Source organism: Chelon labrosus (genome assembly GCF_963514085.1).
Source record: "Chelon labrosus genome assembly, chromosome: 11".
Taxonomy (NCBI): Eukaryota; Metazoa; Chordata; class Actinopteri; order Mugiliformes; family Mugilidae; genus Chelon; species Chelon labrosus.
This window is the reverse complement of record NC_140344.1, coordinates 6,352,227-6,374,005: the sequence shown is the minus strand read 5'-3', so window position 1 is coordinate 6,374,005 and position 21,779 is coordinate 6,352,227. Positions and strand designations below refer to the sequence as shown.

At 42.1% G+C, this 21,779-nt stretch overlaps 1 protein-coding gene across 1 annotated transcript; it reads right to left on the bottom strand.

Moving 5' to 3' along the window:
• Window positions 1-1,809: 1,809 nt before the first annotated feature.
• Window positions 1,810-3,974, bottom strand: LOC311496289 (calcitonin-1-like; the record flags this gene model as incomplete). Its single annotated transcript, XM_084556091.1, has 3 exons — window positions 1,810-1,999; window positions 2,770-2,904; window positions 3,889-3,974. 3 exons carry the CDS (start codon window positions 3,972-3,974, stop codon window positions 1,810-1,812), a joined length of 411 nt encoding a protein of 136 aa, XP_084412217.1.
• Window positions 3,975-21,779: the final 17,805 nt, after the last annotated feature.

The following is a 21,779-nucleotide window of genomic DNA, read 5'->3' as shown; positions in this document are numbered from 1 at the left end:
CTCTTCATCCTCGCTCGGGTCTTCGTTAACAGAACTGTACAATCATGTTCATGTAAATTGTTCTACATCAAGGCACAAGACAACAGCCGTTGTGGGGGGGCCTTGGGTAGGCTGATCTTTAATGGCATCCCTCTGGCACACAGGAAAACAGGGTACCCTCAGGAGGATGAGAGGATTATGGAAAATGCAGAAGTATGGACCTTAAAATGGGCATGTGGGGAGAGGAGGAGGAGGCATTATGGGACAAATGTGCTCTAACGAGGTGAAAGATTGGGGGAAAAAAATAAGATGATAACCACTGCTGCTTTCATTTTATTTTCCAATGATACTCATGTATAAAAAAGAGGAACCATTGGGACATATTTTTTCTTTCTTCGGGAGTTCATTTGTTCATGTACATAAAGTGCTTTTTTTTCTTTTTTTTCTCTTATTTGCTAAAAGCAAAAAGTTTCACTAACAGGATGGAAATGGACGGGACAAGATGTCCTGTGGTGTTTTTTTATTTATTTATTTTTTATTATTTTTTTCCCGTAAGAATATGAAAGAGTGGATAAAGGGCCATTTCTGTGTTTATTTTCTGCTCAATTTTGTTTTAGTTGATTTTTGTTCTCAGTGTTTTTTTCTGATGTTTTCTTGACAGGTTTCAACCTCTGAAAGACAAAAAGAAAGACAGAGAGAAAGACAGTGTAAGGCGTGGCATTCAAAGGACAACACTGACTGCTGTTTGTCACTACTCTATTTACAAATCATTACAGTTCAAACGGGTATCCATTTGTAACATAAAACCTTTATATTATTCAATTTATCCAAAGAATGAAGCATATCAGAGTCAACAATCAGAGACAGAAGGAAAAGATCACTTTATTTACCGTGTCCCTGAGGGTGTTGGGGTGCTCACATCTGGATGCTTCTCCTCCGCCTTCCAAAGGCCTTGGCGCCGACGTTGGTGGGGACGAAGTTGCTGTTGCCCATTCCCCCCGACCGGCTGAGGAAGTCTGCCAGGCGGTGAGTCACACAGGTTGCCGTGTTGCAGGCTCGCTTCTGTGCTGTAACGCTGCTTCAGGAAAGCAAACTGGGGTTAACGCCAAGATCTGGTGGGACATCCGTCTAAACACTCACACACACATTGGCTGCACGTTTTATACATTTTACACATTGAGCATGCAAGATTTAATCATGTATATTCTCCACTTTGTCCTTCCTTACCTTTGCACGTGGTGAGAGTTCCAGAGATTAATTTTGAGGCTCTAAAACATTTCATTTTAAAATGCCCAGACTAGGTGCCCATATGTACCCACTGACTGCTGTAGTGTCCCTTAGAATGAAAATGAGCTAAGGCTTCATGGTAGAAAAATACGTTTATTGAACAAGAAACATGGTGTCGCATGAGTGGATCATTTATTAATGGTTAGATTAAGTGATCGCTCTCAACTCTGAAATTTCAGGGGCCCTGAAATGCCATCAAATGACTCCACGTACAGTACACAGAGATGGATGTCTGAAACCGGCTCCTGAATTACATTTGTGAAAATGAAGTCTGATTGTCTGGGATACTCAAAAGGGACAAAACATTCTCTGCCAAAAAAAAAAAAAAAGGTAGGAGAGGAAGAAAAAGAACTGGAAAGCTGGTTGCAGTTCAAAGTCTTCTCATGTCAAGCAGGTAAAATCAGCATGCACTTGCCGATCCGGAAACAGTAAGGAAGAAACTGAGATGAGGAGAGGAAGATGGCAAAGGAGGAAAAAAAGGAGAGGAAAAGGAGGAGGGAATGGGGAAAGGTAAAAGAGGGGCAGAGGGTAGACGACGAAGGGTTAGATGCTGTCAAACATCTCGCCGTAGCTTGCATAGCTGTCGCTCTCAGGCACACTGCGCTTCTTGCCGGGCGTTCCAGCTCCCACGTTCGTGCGAGGGAATGTCTGCAACTTGTGCAGCTCCTGAGACAGTTTGCCCAACACACAGGTGCTGAGGTTGGAGCAGCGCTTGGTTATGGGCCTGTCCATGCTGTCGGGGAGGGGACACACAAAACACATGCAGAGAACAGGCTCATAGATATGGGAAAACATGCACAGAACACTTTCTTTGTCTTTCCTTTCCCTTCCAGTCACGCATCATTTAACTCACATGCATTTCTTTCTCATGCCATCAATGCATTTAGAAAAGGGTAAAAATAAAAGCATCCTAGTCCATCAATGCATCATGCCCCTCTCCCCCTCCTTCCCAACATTCAAATAACTTGTCATCCGTCCCCTCATGCACCAAAACCTCCTCCCCCGTCCCAATCAGACTGTTACACCCACAGAACAAACAGAAACCAGTCGCTTCCCACTGTCATGCAGCTTCGCTTAATTGACATCATGCACACTTATTCGTTCAGTTAAGCATACACTGTTCGCATGCCCGGCAGGCAGGCTCGAAATAGTTGTTCGTTCACACAAAGTCAAATTCAAACTCATCCATGCGGGAGCAGGGTCTTGACAGAGAATCGGGGTTTTTATGTTTCTTTGTATTAGCACGTAGTGATGTTATTAATATGTTTTGTTTTCTCTCCCCTGGTTTGCTGAGAAGTACATACCTCTAGCTAAAAAGAGGCATCTTCAGGGAGTGAAACCAGAATATGACGTGGCCCCAAAAGGTTCTGGATGGTAAAAAGACCCGTTCATTTTACCTTTATATTTACTTTAACCAGTTTTAAATCCTTCACGGGCTGTTTCTGTGCAGGGAGGAAATGTTAAAAAAAAAAAAGAGTTCAAATAAAAAAGAGTCATCTGCACCTGTTTCCCTCAGTCGCTTGCTGCTCCAGCTCCTCCGCCGTCATCTGCACAAACTCCTTGACAATGGCGTTGAGTAACCTTCGCGCCTCGTAGTCCGTAAGCGTGACTCGGTCTGACATGGACTCTAATCCCGGTCTTTGGTGAGGGGGCAGGTGAACGAGGGGGGCAGGTTACAGGTCAGAGGGGTTTAGGGGGGAGAAGAGGTATTGAGAAGAGGATTAAAGAAAATCCTTCGCTAGAGTTATCACTTGCAGTTAAAAGGTGGGGTGGAGGGATCTGTGGGGGGGTGGAGGGGTGGGGTGATGGTGGGGTGATGGTGGAGCGGCAGGATGGATAGGGGGAGTTGGACGGGAGGGCTGTGGGGAGGGCAGGGTTGGCTTAGACGTCACCAACTCTTAGAGGGATGACGTCTGAAATAGAGGGCCCCCGGCCAACATGGGGGAAACAATCTACGGAAAGTGCCCCATCCGAGAGGGGGGCTGATGTGAAACCAGCTTTAGATTTATTACAAAATCGATAGCTTCATGGGAACAGTGTGGGGAGTGGCTTGAATGGGGCTTCATATAAATATATAGATCCCATTCATCTCCCCCTGAAGTGAATTAGGTTTTTTTTTTTTGTTTCCATTAGACTCGTTTTAACAGTTAAACTGAGAACATTTTCATCCATTCGCATTTGAGATGTACTCAGAAACACAAGCTTTTAGTATTAATAAGACTATGCGGTTGCAGACATAGTATAAAACAGACATCTAACGACAAATGACAGAAAAACCTAGCCCTGTAAGTTAACATTAGAGATTATTTTTCTTGTGTGCATCCACACACATTTATTTGTACTCTTTCTATATGCATGTATCCCTGAATGTGTCTGCACTTATTTCTTTTAATCTGCGCCGAATAATCACATCTCATACATTTTTTTCTTATTTACCTTTTTTTAAAGGACAAAATAAATAAAAAGAAAAAGACACAGATTTGATTTGTTTCCTTTCCTCCCCACTGGTTGCTGGCGTTACTAGCAATACTTTACAGAACTGTACTTATCCACTCATTTCAAGTAACTGGGCAATGCCAGCTGAGAGTCTGAAGTGTAAAATGTGAATGCTGAGTGTCTCACCTGGCGGGGGCGGCTTGTGAGCAGTACATCTGGCAAATGACCAGGGCGTAGGCAACGAGGAAAGCGGAGATCTTCAACATAACCATGGTCCCCTACACGGCAAGAAAGACATCCAACATCAGCTTCTTGTGCACAAGACTGCTGTCGCTCACTCACACCACTGAAATAAGTTCTCAAGACACCTTAGCAATGTCTCTACAGAGCAACGTATGTCTGGGAAATGGACTCGCTGGCGACTGATCTTCTTGTGCTGCTGGAAAGAAGCTGCAAAATCAAAACTGTCATTTCCCAGAGAGGTAAGCTTAGTTCTACCCACATCTCAGCTTGCTGCTACCTAGCTCTGGTCCTCTGCTGAACATCCTCACAGATAAAAACCCTTCAAAAACGGAGCCACATAACAATCTCCCCTACTCTCCTTCTGCAAAACGCAGTGTTCCTCTAAAATATCCAGCCAAGAGCACAGGACAGGTAGTTCTCTCATGTTGTGTGCTACAGGTCCCGGAGTGTGACATGCCTGCGGGTTGGAGTGTGTGCATGTGTGTGCGTGTGTGTGTGTGTGAGGGTCGGCAGGGGTCCTAGGCTGTGCAATGTATGTAGCTTTTGCTAGCCTTGGAAGAGGAGGGGTGAAAAGAGAAAGTAAGTGGAGGGGGGACTCCAAGCTTGCCAACTCCCTAAGGGACCAGTGCATTAGTGTAATGAGCTGCCAGCACTCTCTCTCTCACTCACACACACTGTCAGTGACACCCGCACACACTCAAACTTGGTTTCTCCTGCCCATTTTCCCCTTCCACTTGCTGTTCTTTACTGAAGCCTCTTCTGATTTCTTTTTTTGCTTCCTTTCTTCCTCTCTCCTGTACTTTTTTTCTCTCTGCGTATCAGTCTTTGGCCTTCAAGTAACACACCGGACCTTCACAAAATGAGCGGCGGCGATACTGGTGACCCAGCAGCCACACTCCAGTCCCATTACCAACACTCGCATCACCTCAGCCTTCTCACACGCCATATCCACTATGATCCACACACACACAAAAAAAAACAACCACTCGGCTACATTTACAGTCAAACTGCCATTGCAACACATCGCCCAACACAACAGAAAAAGTGCGCACTTACCTTCAGTGATAATCACCCAGCAAAAAAAATAAATAAATATATCTCTCTTTGAATCTCTATGCAAAACACAGTAAGTTGACTTTCCCTCAACTTGCAGAACAATTCTTGATTCTGTTGAATGCAGTGTCCAACGCACCAGCCTATATATCCCACCACTTGGATTTGTGCATTGACTGTGTAGGTGTTTAATTATCCGCTGGCAGCCAATCCCGTCGCTCTGATGCTATGGTGAGCCAATGGGATTCCTCCCCTCAGCCCTGGCTCACTAATAAGGGATATGGCTTTGCACTGACGTCATTCCCCAGTCACTAAGTGCTCCATTCACAAAATCCACCAGTCATTTGGACCATTTGCTATCCCCAATTTGCATTGATGTCATTAATTAGAAAGGAGGCAAAGCAAACTGGGTGTCTATGGGGAAGCATCGCTAGCAATAAATATTTTAAGAACCTTCCAAAAATGGTATATTTCATGCTATGTCTCAAATGCCAAATCAATAAGGGTACCCCCCCAGCACCACCAAAACCCTCCCGAGTAAGCACTTGCAGGCGGGGCCATCTACTGGGGAGGGATGTATACTACACAGTGACGCACTCCTGGGCTCCTCATTCATAACGCTGCTTGGACAGCACTGGCTCCAGCATCTCACTCACTGTAGTTCAGCTCAGTATAGACTATCTACGATCAGCGTGCTATTGATTTGATTTGGGGCAATATGATCCGCTTGACCAGAAAGAAGAGACTTACTGCACTTTGCACATCAAAGTTCCAATTCAATTACTTTCCATCTACAAAGCAACATTTCTTATCCAATTAAATTTGTGTAATTTGTCATCAGTATGACTAACCCAAAACATAGTTCCCTGCTTAACTGTGCACCGTATTTAAGTAAAACCTGCGTATGACAACCTCCCAGTCAAACATCAAACCGTATTGAGTTAATAAAGTGATACCACAGTCAGTAATGATCACTGCTGCCTGGGCCTCCTCCTCCCACGCACTGAGCAAACGAGTTGTCCTCGGCAAAGACCAATCGATGACAGCCTCCGACAAGAGTCGTTTCTCAAAAGCAATTACACAACTGTTTGTCGTGAACCGTCGTCTCAATTCCCTTCCTTTTCATTAGTGTGCAGGGCGGTATGCGTGTGTGTGTGTGTGTGTGTGTACTGTACACGTGCGTGCACATGTCTCATCCGCTCTGTTCACAATGCATTTGAAATGTGTGTATATCTGTGAGCACTCAGTCTCTGCACAGTGGACAAAATAAATGGGCGTCCGGCAGGTGTGTGTGTGTAAGATTATATGTCAGAGTAAAAGAAGGGGAGGGGTAGCCTCTCCTTGTCTGCGTCATAGAGGAACCCCATTAGACAGGATGAGCCTTTTAGTGCTATTGAGCCACAAGGCTCACCCATGTTAGACGCTAAATCACTGCTGAATGGACAGCTGCCTCGTCCCAGGCCACATCTAAGCATCGGCATTGCTTTTCTACCTGCAGACCTACATACACTGATGGACAGTTGGAAGCAGACATATTCTCATCATCAGAATCACAACTTTTTCTTAAAAAACCCTTTTCTATTTTTACTTTTTCTATTCAAAACTTTTAGCATTGCTTTTTGAAATCTTGTGGAACATAGACAGAATTCAATTTATGTAGGAACCAGTGGGAGCTGGTTCCAGCCATTACTTTAATTACATATAATGCAATTTTCAATGCAATTTGTGTTGTTTAGGCTTAATAGATAACAGAAACATGTCTTTCAATCATATTTTTCCATGGAATCTCTTGTGAATGGCAGTATGGCTCCTTTCCATGATGACGCTTTCCTTTTCGTGTCCTTCTCCAACTCTGTTAAAGCTTTATGTATCTATATTTGTGGCCAAGTCTTATTTGACTATCACTTCATTTTTATCTCAAAACAAACTATCACTACCGCTGTTTGTTGTGTACACGCGCTGCATGGCGTAGATTATAAAAAAACTGGGCTCCTGTATAAGAGAAAATGTCTGACCCCCTGATGAACAGTAAAATCCCTCTCGCTCATGGAAGGCACTCTTGTTAGGCTTTCATTCATTTAATTACGTCCATCTCTGACATTAATTATTTTGGAGACTCCCACAAAGCTCATACAAGGGTTTAAATGGGCTGCTAATTAGGTAAGTATTTTAAAAACCTCCCTCCGTAAAATGTCCTTCTGATCCCCCTTTGCTGCACATATAATATAACTGTTGCTTTTAAATGGAGTTATTTTGGATGAGGACATAACACTTTAAGTTTCATGAAGTAAGAACTATATTAGTTTTGGTTTTGACACTTGATACTCGGTACTGTTCTTGAGCACATTCGGAAGTGCAGTTATTTTACGTTCACCTTAAACAAAATCAGCAGTAACAGGAAATTGCACCTTACAATAAAGTTAAAAAGGGGCTGTGTCAGTTGGATTCAGCACACATTTGAATTATGACGTATGCAAACTTGGGCACATCGTGTGATGTGAACACTTTCATATTAATGACGATGGAGAGGAGAGGTGCACAGTGCAAATTAATCAGACTTAATGTCAAAGCATCATGAGATAATAAACTGAGTGTATCTTCAATTCCACGTTGTAAAATAAATAGGGCCGGGACTCGATTAAAAAAATTAATCTAATTAATTAGAGGCTTTGTAATTAATTAATCGAAATTAATCGCATTTTAATCGCATATAAATATTTGACCTGAGAACAGTGAGAAGTAATTTTTTTCACATGGATTTTTAGTATACCATTGAATAATGACTAAATTTCCCATCCACGGGGCCAACCAAAGCGGTCTCATCAGCTTCTTCTTTCATGTTCACTGTGGTTTGTTGTTGTCTGAAGTAATGAACAGTGTTGCCAACTCCTCAGGAAAGGAAAGTAGCTATTGGCTGTCCTAAAAGTCGCTAGAAGTCGCTAAATGACGTCATCGGCTAATTTGCATAATTTACCTTTTGGATGTAATTGTGATGGACGCTGTATTATTAACGCGCCTCCTTTATCCGGGCTTGGTATTGGCAAAATGACTCTAAAGAGACACTCTGGCACAGTAACTTAAGTTTTTTTTTTTTTTTTTTTAGTTTTCTTAAGTTTGGTTTAGTTTCTAGCCTACAAGTCACAGGCACAGAAGAACATGATCATTTTTTTGCTATAACTAGAATATTTTTAACATTTTTTGTACAAACGGTTTTTACTTGACAAAATTAACAATCTAAATGGATTATTATTTTATTATTTATTTTAGTGTGACAGTGAAGAAACATTTACATCCCGCTCTGTAAACCAGGGCGCGATCAGCGGCAGTTTTGCGCATGCGTCATTCGTTTGCAGTCTGGACGCGGTGGCGTGGTTCTCCCTCTCTGCTCTGACCGCTGCTGCGCGGGGCGACTGTGAGACTGACCGCCTGTGAGTGCCTTGGGACGGGAGAGGGGCTCACGGCAGCACCCGCTGCTTGTTGAGGACACTGGTAATGAACGCTAGTTGGTGCTCCAGTATAATCGGTCCGCCGAAACTCATCCAGTGAGAAACGTTCCGCAGTGCAAAAATAAGTGTGATTAAAATGCGTTAAAAAAAATTAACGCGTTATTTTTGTGTAATTAATTAATCTTAATTAACGCGTTAAAGTCCCGGCCCTAAAAATAAAATAAAACCAGTATTCCACTTCACTCCTGGAGAGCGGCTGCTAAAAATAAAACTGTCATTTTTCTTTGTTTATACCTGGCAGTGTTCAGTATATATGTTGCATGTCACACAGTATTTGACATTTTTGTGTGTGTCTAAGGGTCACACATACATTGCAATCCCACCTGAGTGTACCCACTCTGCATGCTTACATACATGCGCTAGTTTCTTTTATTTTTTTTAGCGTGGGCATTTTCTTTTTGGCTCATCTACATCACACTTCACCCCAGGGAGCGGTAAACACCAGTTATCCCGACTCCTTCAAAGTTTTCAGTCAGTTGCTGAAAAAACTTGGAGTGCAGAGTCAATACAGTAACCTTTAAAGCCAGGCCTACCTCAGCTGAGATCAACACACCCAACCTAGTGTAAGTTATTACTGCGGACACAACTCCCTGCTGCCCCTGTGGTATTATTGGATGTGGACAAAAGTTCATTGCTGAGCTATATTGGGGAAGTCTTATGGGGACATGTAAAAAAAAAAAACGTACTGGGAAAAAGAGGGGAACATGAATAGTGTTATTGATATTATTGTAAGATTAATGTGCCATATGTCAGCATATGACATATAGCACGCCAACAGTTGAGCTCATTAAAGCAGCGATATAGAAGTGTTGGTGTTTTGAGACAAGGGCACACACATGCACATAGAATTTATACGCTGCATGAGTTTAAATGCTAATCGATAGGTCACTAACTCTCTTTGCTTGGGATTCTTGTGTGTAAATATCACCATTCATTATGACCGTGACTCACCAAGCTGGAGGTAGCCCTCACTGTGATTCTTCAGCCAATGCAGCATGTTGAATCTGCAGCAAAGTGCATCGGCAAGAGCAATCATTTGGATTTTAGGGCAGGAGTAGAGGAATGGATGTGACAAAAGTACGATGAAGACAAAGAAAAGCTAGAATGAATAAACTGTAGACCAACTGATCAGCATGACTCTAGAGAGGTCAGCTTTGTACAATCGTTTGTAGCTCGTCTTAGCTTCCTAGCTTGGGCATGAAGTCTTTTTTCACGTCATGCAGGTGCAGAACGTACTTGTATGTGCAAGCTGTCGCTGGACATTGGCTGTACACTGTGCTTCTTGGCATGTTCAAGTATAACACAGGCGGCGGAAAGTCATCACTGTCAGCCTTTGTTGCCAGTAATTCTTGTCTCACAGGGTGTTCTTAGGTTTTTGCTGCCAAAATGTCTTTCACACATATTGTTTCCTATAGATTATACAAACCTGTATGTGTCCAACTGTGTATATTGTTTCAGTTTGCATCTGTTCATCCAGTGCTATGAGTACTCACTCTGAAAGCTCGCAGCTAGCCTTTGTAGTATCAAAGCATTCTTGTTTCTTGACCAGTTAATTTTCTCATCCTCTGTCATGAACCTGCCAGTATAGCCCTGAATGTTGCAGCATGTTTTATCTTCAAATGATTTTGCTTTTCTGTGGTCCTCTGATTAATCTTATTGCGCCTTATGGAGGACCCAGCCCTGATCTGCAATACAGCATTGTCCAGGATCTACTGTTTCCAAAGCAAACGAGTGATGTCACGCTCCTGTAATGGAATATCCTGGCGATCAACAGCAGCCTTGATACTTCATTATGAACTGAAACCACAACAAAAGTTGTGTGTGTTCAAAGGGCACAGCTCTCTGCTGACAGCTGTTGTTACTGCTCTCTCCGCCTACACAAAACAGTTAGGGAGAAATTGGCTTGATATTGGATATTGGATCTTCAGTGGATATTTGTTCTTCCGCTCTCAATATCTTGTAAAGCAAACGATTAAAACCAGAGTGATGAGTGTATTTGTGATTCTTATAAAAGGAAGGACCATTGTACAACCTCAGGTTCCAATACTTAAAGTGCCACCAACAGATAAATGGAAACGGTCCACACCAGTTTTCTGGGGCTTGATGAAGGACATTCTGGGAAATGCAGGAAATCACTATGTAGCCAATGGATACGGATGACTTTAATATAGTTTAGAATGCTTTCTGCTGTCACACAGTGATTATTCTGACACCTAGTGAGTAAGTGTTAATCTGTCCTCTTAGAAACATCTTACAATGCTCCTACAATGTGCCACAGGGGTCCTCGGGGTTTTACTGTTTCATAATGCTCTGGCAGTAGTAACACTTTCCTGGTCAGTAAGTCAGTGGTTGGTAAGTAAAAAAAAAAAACTCTGAAATCAATAAAGTAGGACTTATATCAGTGTTTTACAGTATTCAACATAAACAATAGCTTAGCTGCAAACAACAGTAAAACAACAAACTAACTCTAAAAATACTTTAAATTATGAAGATCTTGATACCCCTGAGAAAACCACTGCTAAACAGCTAACGCTTTGATAACTTAATGCAGGAAATGCAAAGTCATAATGGCAAGATGAAGCTGTTGGGAATGTGAATGCTTTCCTCAGATATAAGAAAAAAATACAAGGAAAACACTAAACAATTAAACTTATCATCCACCTAAGCCATTTATGAAACATGTCAGAAATTGTGAAGTCAATCCTCACTGAAAATGTTCTCTCACACAAGGTCCTGAATTCTCCAAGATGGGGTCAATCATCTGAATTTATCTTGTGAGCATGGTAAACACATCCCCATTTGAACGCAGAATAACACAGAACGGAATGATATATATTTCTTGTAGACGGTAATGCTAACAGCCATAGTTAGTGTTACATTTAGCTTGCTGGGGTGGAAATCTTTGTTACAGATAGCTAAAAATTTGAACTTAATTTGACATTAGATGTATGCATGTTTTGAACAAGATAACTTAAAAATGTTAATCCTAAATATGTTTACCAAAAAAGGGCCATTTTAGCATCTGACTGAATGGACAACCGCTCAAATGTGGGAAATAAAAGATATAAATACTGGATAACTGTATTCTCTGAAATGACCTGACCAAATTCTAAATGGTAAACTCTATGCTTTGTCTATTGCTATAATTTAGGTGTGGAGTGTGGAGATCTGACTTTGTACATGGAATGATGGTAGATAAAGATGAGGCTATTCATGCTAATTTATTTGATGTCATCTATCAACATAAAACTAAACTAAGCAACAGCAACAGCTAAAAATGGAAATCAATCGTGGCACTAATTGTCTGTGCACCCTCAACTTTGTCAGGCTAAAGTTAGTGCCACTGCATTTAGAAAGAAAACTAGGCTTTTGGCATTGAAGCTTCTGTTTTCCTAAACTCCTGTGGTGTGGTGGTAACAGCTGGACAAATCCATAGCAGCATAGATTAAACCACAGCGGAAGCCCAATGGCAAACAACAATCATATCCAACTACAGTTTCTGCAGCACAGCTGGGCAGCTGTTGCAGCTGTCCTCACAACTAGCAGCTGGATAGTGTCAGAGATTGGCCTTTTAAAACGAACTAAATGCATCTTGTACAGTGCCACATTATGTCTCTTTCCCATAGTATCTGCAGAGTATTTGCCTTCACTGACAGTTAACACAAAAGTTTTGCAAGGAGTACAAAGATAATAGTGAAATATTAGTGAGTAACAGTCACCGTGACCTCTCAGGGTATACCACAAAGAACAAGAACAGGGAACGCAACATCTCATCTAACAAGCTGTGAATATAACCAGCATTATAATTTCATACTTTTCAATGTACAGCAACTATAAATCACCAGCGGGAGGACGGAGGGTGTTGATAGGATCACAGCAGAGTGATATGATCTATATGGCACTGCTCTCATTGGGCACCTCCCAGTCAGTTAAGGCCAGGCGCATCCAGATAAATCACTTCCTGAGGGGAAAGGAAGACGAAACAGCACTTAAGTCATTATCCAACTGCAGCCTCCTGTAATGGCTCTCAATCTCCAAATCTAATCAGTGGGCTGCCACCACAAAAGAGGCTCGCCACCTGATTAAATGCAAGTTCAAGTGGTGAAACTGGTGTCGCTTTGTGGTTTCACATCAGGGAGAACAGGAGCTCTGTTTGAACACCTGGGGTGGAGCGTACACTGGGATTATCAGGTACAGGTTGGAGAGGAGGATATGTAGCTTTGAGCAGGCATTAACGCTACTTAACATATTCTTCAGTTTGCGACTGAGTAGGAGGTTACACTAACATTTGGGGACAGGTCATTAGTTAGGGAGACATGTATAATGTCAGGGAGCAAGCGGGGAGAACTGCATTTCCGGGCACTTGCTCTTGTTCATCCCCAGACATTAAGAGGATTACACTGAATTGTTGAAACCTCAAAGAATCAATCAGGGGCCTTCAGCGTCGCAGCGTGGGAGGGATGTTGGCCCCCTGGCTCTAACTGACTCACTGTCTGAACCCCATGGCTTGCTTGTATCTACTCCACATTCATTCAAGAAACAGGAGCAAATGAGAAAACGAGATCCCCCGGCAATCGATAGCCAGACACTTACAAATGCTGTGGATGTTCAGAGCAACACGAGGGGAGTTTGTGCTTCCGAAAATTGCCTGTTGTGGGTCCTATTTATCATGATTACACAAGAATGAATGAAGTGGAATGACTGGCAGAAATATGGTGGAGCTGGATTTGAGTGTGTGTGGTGATTGCGCTTGCCAGCCCGACTATATAAAACATTATGAGAGCCATTCAATCATTTATTTCATCCGCTAATATTTTGTAATAAAAAGCAGGGCCTCCTGCAGACCTAGACGCTGATGCACAGCTGAGCTTTAGATTCTTTCCAGTTTGGGGGGATTTATGAACACACACTAATGGATAGCGGTGTTGCAACACTAACACAGTGTTCAGATTTCAGTTAGTGAGGTTTCAAGTGAATACTAATTCTGTTAAATCTCTAAAACCTCTCCCGAACAGTAGCTACATTTACATAGATAGTATTTTCTTAACCCAGGTGAAATAACTGTGATGAGAAATTCCAACTTAACTGCTTATATTGACGCTAACTGTCAGGATCTGATAAGATTTATGCATTAACATGCCCCAAAACATCAATCAGACTGTAACTTTCTTGCATAAAGCAATTGTGCATGCCGTGGAGCAGTGGAAATATAACTTAAGAAAAGTGCACCTGTCACCTGATGCTTGTCCCATATGAGTCAAGCAAATAAAGAACAAATGTATTCATTCCACCCAGAGAGGGCAATCTGAAGAGTGTCTACATGGTTACAGGGCACTCGATCACAGATTATCAAAGGTTTACACCACCCCTCTCGATTGAATGGAAAAGTCCTTCCAACCATTTTTATTCTGATCAGGCACTTATTCTGAATGTTAGTAGAATAGCGGTGTCCTTACACAGTCTCCATTTATACCTTAGCATCTTTCACCAACCTTTCCAACCCTAAAACCGACAATTACATTTATGTTGCCAGGTGGAGAGTCTGTTGTGTCTGAAAGTATAATTTGTAAATCAGCTGTGTAAACTACAAAAACAGAAGGTTTCACATGTATTATTGTAACTATTGAGGTACAAGGTTACCAGGCATTTAAGTGAGCTACCCATCCCCTCTACTGAAGACCAGTATAAAGCACAGCTGTAATACCCTACCTCTACCTGGCTGGACTCAAGCAGATCTGTCCCCACCACATGGGTTTTCCTGTCATAAGAGAGTTTTTACTTGACACTGTCGCCTTAGTGCTTGCTCTGGGGGTTTCAGGTCAGGTTTTAGGCATTGTTCTGTAAAGCATCTTGAGACAGTTTCTATTGTTATTAATGCTATATAGATAAAATTGAATTGAATTCAAGTAGACCAAAAAGACCTGATTTTCAGAAACTCGATTTAACATAAGTTATGGACCAGTAGTCCAGGACATTGGGACGGCTGTAGATCACGTACACTTAGACAGAGGAACAAAGAACAAAGAACAGCATGACTGCCCTTTTGGAAAAGCCGTGTGGTGCATCCACTAGCTTTGCTTGAATACTCTGATGCACCTTAAAAAAAACGGCGGCGTGACTCAGGCTGCTGCCCTGTCAAAAGCTGGGCAGAGGCAAGCAGTCCCTCTGAAGTATCTTAAGGAAACTTGGCTCTCGTCTTTGGAGTCATTTCAAATTCAATCACACTTGATCAACTTGGACTGCATCCCGCGGTATTTATAGAAAGTTAAACGTTATGCGGTTATAAAGCCTGGCAGAGTCCCAAGAATCTGCCATCATTTCTGCCTCTGCAGCAAAGCTAAGTTGGAAATTTCTGGCTCTTCGTGTGGCTCCTAGATGCTCAAGTTACAAAGAAACTGAGAAGGAAAATCTTAATCAACAGATGAAATAATATGGATTTGAAATAGTATATCGTTTTGCCCAAAACTAAATCTATACTATAGTTTTCAGCAAAGGTCTCAACCATCATTTCTTTCTCATTTCAATGTGCGTAATTGCGTCATCTTATCTGAAAAGTTGCTTTTCAAAATTGCTGCTTTAATTTTGCATTCTACAGTTTAGTTCTTGTACTTTCTGCCACCGAACACAGGTTTGCCATGTGTCTCCCCAAAGAGTGCTCAGTGTCCTTTGAAGAGCTTGTTCTCCTTTTTAGCAGAAAATATCTCAAATCAAACTCCTGACCCGTGAACCTCTTCTTTCCGTTGTTATGTCACCCTCGTTGTAGGTAATTGAGTCTACCGGTTAATGGTTGAGCCGACATGGCAATGAAATTAATATGGTGTGCTCAGCCGTTGCATTTTTTCCCCCCTTCCGCTACCAGAAATGAGAGTTTTTCCAATCAGTTAAATGCAGTTAAAAGCACCCTTCTCTTGTAAAAGCCGTTATTGTGACATGATGGATCCTGAAGCACAAGAGGCCATTAACGGGGTTTAATGAATAGATTAGCCAGAGCGGCCAGGTGTCTCCTGAGCAACACTTGATCACACGCCCACCTGGGTCCCAAATTGTGCCACAGCTCTTAACTTCACAAGCTGACGTGTGTGTGTTAAGAAAAGATCCTGACTTTTTTTTTTTTTTTCTCCCGCCCGACAGAAAACAGCTGAAATACTTTCCAGTCCATGAAGGCTGATGCAGTAAAAAAATTCCCTGAGGTCAAACAAATATTTCTGGACTTTAGCAGCTATTCATTGAATTTCCAGCAGAGCCAAACTCAAAAGTCAAAAAGCATGAATATCAGATTGAGCTAACCTTTTGCCAAGATGCTGAATACCTCTGCACACAGACAGTTTGCTGGACTTCTTCATGTCTGTGAGTATTGATTGGCAGTCCTCCCTCTCCTAATGTGCTGTCATGCTTGCTCTGCTGTAACCGGTGGTACGCCATTACGTAATGTCAGGATATACTCCGCCATCCAAGCTGGTGACATGATCACATACCAAATCAGTCATCGACTTTTTATAACAGCCCGTAATTATTTAAGTCTGTCATGCATGCCCATGCTAAACCACAAGCTTTTATATAAATTCTACATTAAGTACACAAAGGTTGAACAGCATGAAATTCAAAGCAAGGGAATTTTTCAATTAGTCTTGACAAGACTGTCTGGTGTATGGCTTTCCATAGTTTTCTGTCACACTGCATAAGAAACTCATCTTTTTCTTCAAACTGTGTCTAATCAATTGTGTATCTTCAATTGGTATTATATTTAATGTTAAAACAGTTTTAGAGTAATACAAATGGAAATACATTTTACAATCTACCTCTGTGTCTCCTTCACAGCTCACTTTCTTGTTGTGAGTTTGCTATACAAGGTTGATAAAGATTCAAAATCCAAGAAACAGCCTGTGTGGTGGAAATATGAACTGTTACTGAGATGAAAACTGATTAAAATAATGCTGAAATGCTCTTTAAAGCTGAATTTAAAAATACAGGAGCTAAACTACGATTCCTTACTGCTGCAGTTTCATGGTGCATAGTGTCACATGAAAATGTATTTACTCATAACAAATAACCACATGGACATCTTCATGGACAGAGTCCGTGGTCTCCCTGACCTAATGGGCCCTAACCAAATAAGAAGATACAGGACTGCATGTGTGACGTCACTGCGAGGCTCACTGAACTGAACTTCACGAGTCAGAAATCAGACTGAGGGATCATCCAGCAGACTGGCTTCGTCTTCTGTGAAATACATCATTGTCCTGAAAGAAATCCAATCATCAATAAAATGAGAAGAGTGACTCATAATGAGACAGAGCTGGAAGCATCTCCCGGCTTTCTTCCTACTCCTGTTTTCATCAAATCATGTGTCATCATTGCAAAAGACTGACAGTACAACTCAGATCAATCACGGGCATCGAGTTGGTTTGCAATGCTTTTAATCTTTTTTACTTTTTAAAAATATTTTGTGGGTATTATGAAGATCAATAACGCACTAACGGACAGAAGACAATGTTCTCATCTCCAAAAGTGACCATTCATTAGTTTTAGACCAAAGCTGCAGTGCTATATGAGCAAATGCAATTAAACATTTGCTGAAGAGCCAAAACTTAATGATGGGATGTCTCCGTTTTGTAGGCTTGGCATTATCAGATGTTTCGCCACTGACACTGGCGATGGATGACAAATGGACAGATGGTTCTGGTGCATTAGTTTTCAAGTTAGTTCGGGCTCTGTTGTCATTAAAAGTTAAACATCTTCACAGTAAATAGCTGCATTTTTCTACTGCCCGATATGATTGATTAACAAATGACTCAAACACAGAGTTCCCCAAACACACACACAGCCAAATATTCAGCCTAACTGTTGGTGGTTGAGTTGCATTGTGAGTAATGTCAGTACCATGGTCTGACAAAGAAGTGGCCAAAACCCCAGCAAGACTTTTAGTGTATGTTTCTCGACTGGGGTGATCAGGCGAAGCCCCACCAAAGGGAAAAAGAAAGGGATTATTTTCTACCACATTCAAGCAATTGAGTCTACCAGTTAATGGCTGTGTTCAGCTAGCTGTGAATGTCTGTGATGTAGACTGTTCCAGTGATTGTAACTATAGTCCAATCAGCACCAATCTGTGTTCCCTGATGATCTGCTGGCCCGTTCCTTTGTATGATTTCAATATGGCAGCAAGACTCCAATGTTAAGGTCAGTTTTTGCGAAGTACTGACGCTGTAATGCAACTTGAATGACTTCCAGGAGGATTTGCCCCAACCGTGAAGATTGAACGAGTCAGAAACATGTTTGATTTTATGGGAGGGGAACTGATCATTTGCGGCTTTGAAAGAGAGACCTACATTTCTGAATAAACGTGTGATATAATTTACGCTGAAAGTGTGTGATTGCATTTCTTGTGTATTAAGTGGAATGCTGTCTAAACACTTTAAACAGCCCCAGTGCCATCGCTCTTTATTGTGGATTTGTGGCACTTAACATAAAATGCGATGGACTGAATCAGATAACCGTAAGGATAGTCCGTTTACTTTTCATTGATATTAAAGAAGTTTACTTTACGTGCAAGAGAATAAAACTAACAATTCGCAACATCTAGTGGTTACTGGTGGTATTGCTACCTACTGTAAGTTCTAAAACAAAAAACGATTGCTCAACGCAACTTGATAAAATCTAGCTAGCCTGCAGTTAATTTACCCATTGAAAGGGTCACCTTAGACATCACTGCAAGAGTTGCCCTGCCAGAGAGGGGCAGGAGCTGCCACTGATTATATGGAACAGCTTTATTGGAACGTCTTGTTTTCAGCTCGTAGCGTATTTTGACCATTTCATATTTATTTCCCTCTCCATAAACCTTGGATGCAGTTGAAGTACAGGAAATACAACTCAAAAAGAACAAAAAAAAAACTTTGCCCAAAGATACAGACACATTACTTTGGAGTTCAATACTAAATCAGTGGAGCAGAGTTCATTTGTTGACTTGATTCAACCTGACAGTCTGCGCTGCTCCATGTGGGATGCTTGGATGGCTTTGTAAACCTCTACCCCCCCATACCTTTCAGATGTTGAATAGTTGCTGTCCGTGTCGCCCACTCTACCAGGTCATCGGTGAGGAAATGGGAAGGCTATCAACTTCTCTCTGAAACTCTTGGTTTGTTACTCAAGTGCTTCATGTTACTGTAGAGGAAGTGGGTGGATGTCTCTCTCTTCTCTATTGGTGGCTTTTTAATAGAACACAGATGAGCACGCATCATGGTAAATACATTTTTTATTTCCCCAGTGAACCCCACACAGGATTACACAGGTAAAGGCCACGGACACTGGACACTGTTGACAGGGTGCGTTTTCTTGCAAACAAAGTTCCCAGCACCTAAAAATGTGAGTTTTGTGAAGTATACGGGTTGACTGAATGGCTGTTTGTGAGGTCAACAGGGGGAACACAGTTGCACACATGCAGTGTGCTGCAAAACGAGAAAGGAAATTGGCAGGTCGGAAACTTTTTTGGCTCATTCACCTAGCAAGTAGTTTTCATTACAGTGAGTGGGTGGCATCTTTGAGCCCAGAATTCATCGCCGTACGTTCATGACTGGCCTATGTATGACGTATGGTATTATGCACCCGTCACTTCCTGCTGTTGACAGCCTTACCTCGGAGTGCAGCCATTTAGAAAACGTGTCCTTTGGCATTGGCGATGCTGTGATGCGGGTGGTCTGAAAATTGAATCACCCACAGCGATAGCAGACACAGACAATAAATGTTCGAGCAACATGAAGAAGCGTTCCAGTTTGAATTCCTGGCAAGGTACTAAGAGGGGAAAATTACAGGAATTTCATCTGAGACTGGGTTACAATTCCAGCAAGAGGCAAATATTTTTTTATACTGAGTTTTGTTTTATTTCTGGACTTTCTGGATATCTTGCTTACTCGCCTTTATTTTGGGTCTAAAGCAAAACAGCTTGTTCCGCTTGCGGGAGCTCCACAAACAGTCCTCAATGTGGCGCTTGTTCCAGTCCACGCTGTACCATTTCCTGCATATAAGTTATCCAACACAGACACAAAAACCAAATAAAAAATAAATAAATAAATAAAAATGTTAGAAAAAAAGACCACATGTCTGAAGTAAAATATCCTGTTCCCTGAAACGGGTGACAGTGGTAAAAGAAGCACAGAACATTTGCCTATGGTCTTGCGAAAGGTGGGTTAATTGCAAACCCCTGTTTGTCATAGGACTGATGCCAAAGGGCACTCTCAGCACTTCTTAAAAACTAGTTCTGAAACACCACAGGGGGTCAGCTCAATAGATTAACAGGTCAGAGACGGATACTGTGATCACTAAAGCCTGTCTAGAAAAAGAAATAAGCTGGATACAAAGAAGAAGAAAGGTTACAATGAAGTTCCTAATCACCTCAAAGATCCAGAGCCTCTAACGAGAGAAAACTCCACACTACACTGTAACCAAAGGTTTGAGTCTGTGTGGAGTTTTCTAGAGGAAGCCCTGTTTTAAAGACACAAAACTAAAGGGGTTTTCCTGCAGCTAATTTTACAGTCAGTGGATGTCTTCCTGAACGCGGTTGAGGGAGGTCACCTCGACAAAAGCAACTCTGCAGTGAAAAGTCTGATCACATTCTGTGGCATTGTTCTCTGTGTACTCCAAGGAAGATTGTTTTTAGAAAAGGAAAATCGTCACAGCATAGATTAAAAGTTAGGCTCTCCAGCAGGCAAATCTCCTTTTAGAAGAAGGTTTTTTTTTTTTTAAAGTGTCCTGTGAGCTGTGGTCAGATGAAGTCAGAACATTAAAATGATGGATTCTGGTACTCGGGCACTGGTGTGGGTGCATTTCCTGGCATTAAAACTATAAAAATGATGGATAGAAAGAATCCTAATCACTGTTCACATAATGAGTTAAATCAACTTCTTCCAGGACTGCATTTCCTTCTTACAGTGAAATGTATTTTTCAATCACAATTTGAATGACTCAAAAGCCATCAAGTGCTCGTGTAAGGTTTTCTGGCATGAGACGGTTTAAAGAAAACCTATTGCACGCCTTAATGTAGAGACACCAGACATGTGTGGTGTGGTACTTATTCACTGTCTATCCTTTAGGTACATAGACGGAGCAAAGATTCAATAAATATACCTGCTGATGTTATTAAGTGCCCACAATGTACAGCTTTTTTTTCTTTCTTTTTTTTTTTTTGAGCCAGTAAAAGCCTCTTCAGCCATTTGCTACTGAAATGCTGCATAGGCACTTTCGTCAACACCAGGAGACTGACGGCAGCGACCAGCGTCTCTGCAAAACTCCCTCCTCACCTCTTATCTCACTCGTATGCTCTGGCCTTATGCTGTAGGAAATGTTAGAAGTCAATGACGACATGCAGCTCCAAGACCCATAAAACTTATCGGAGGGAGGGGCAGAGATGGCTTTCCCTCCGTTTGCTGTGCGCCTGGCGACCCCTGACCTGCCTTGTTATAGGATAGCTGCCAGCTTAATGCAACCTTGGCAGAGCCGCCACCTTTCCCACCCATTAGTCCAGTCATTTTCCAGACCGAAACACATCGCTGACCTATTTTTAGCTACAAGCAAATGGGATTTGGGGAATTTTGAGCCATTCAGAACACAAAATGAATTCCATAAATAAACAAATACATCCTCAGGTGTGACGGCAGCTCAGGTAAAAGATTCAGTAAAGTAAAAGTGAAAAAAAAATGTGCAATTGCATACGAAATACACAAAGAAATATCTAGTCAGAGAAAAGCTGGGTGAGTTTGCTGTTTAAGTAATACACCGAACACGAGCAGAGGATTGGTCTCAGTCACACTTTCTTCTATTCCTTAAAACGCCGTCTCCATCGCCACCACATGTGGGTCCACATTGTGGCTTGGACCCATCACACAGTGACTCAGGCTGCTCTCCATTTGAAAAATTAAACGGGAGGGGTGGGGGTGTTTGGCAGAGTTAAATGAGGCCCCCAGGAAAGGAAAAAAAAAAAAAGAAAACATGCTGAGCTCAGCACAGCTCCTACAATCTCAATCACAAAGGAGGAGGTTGGCGCGCTGATGTAATGGCCGCCGCCGTGCTGCCGCTGCCTTGGCAGAGCAGGAGAGCTCGTCAGCACAGTCCTACTAATTCACCCCCTCCCATCCCGGATCAAGGGTACATCAGATATCATTAACAGAGGAAAAGAATGGCGAGCGGTGGCCAAGCATAAAACCAGACACAGGGTACTGGACATAGGAGAGGATGAGGCTTTCAGTGGCCATTTATCACTCTGCAGAGACACGCATCATGGCAAGA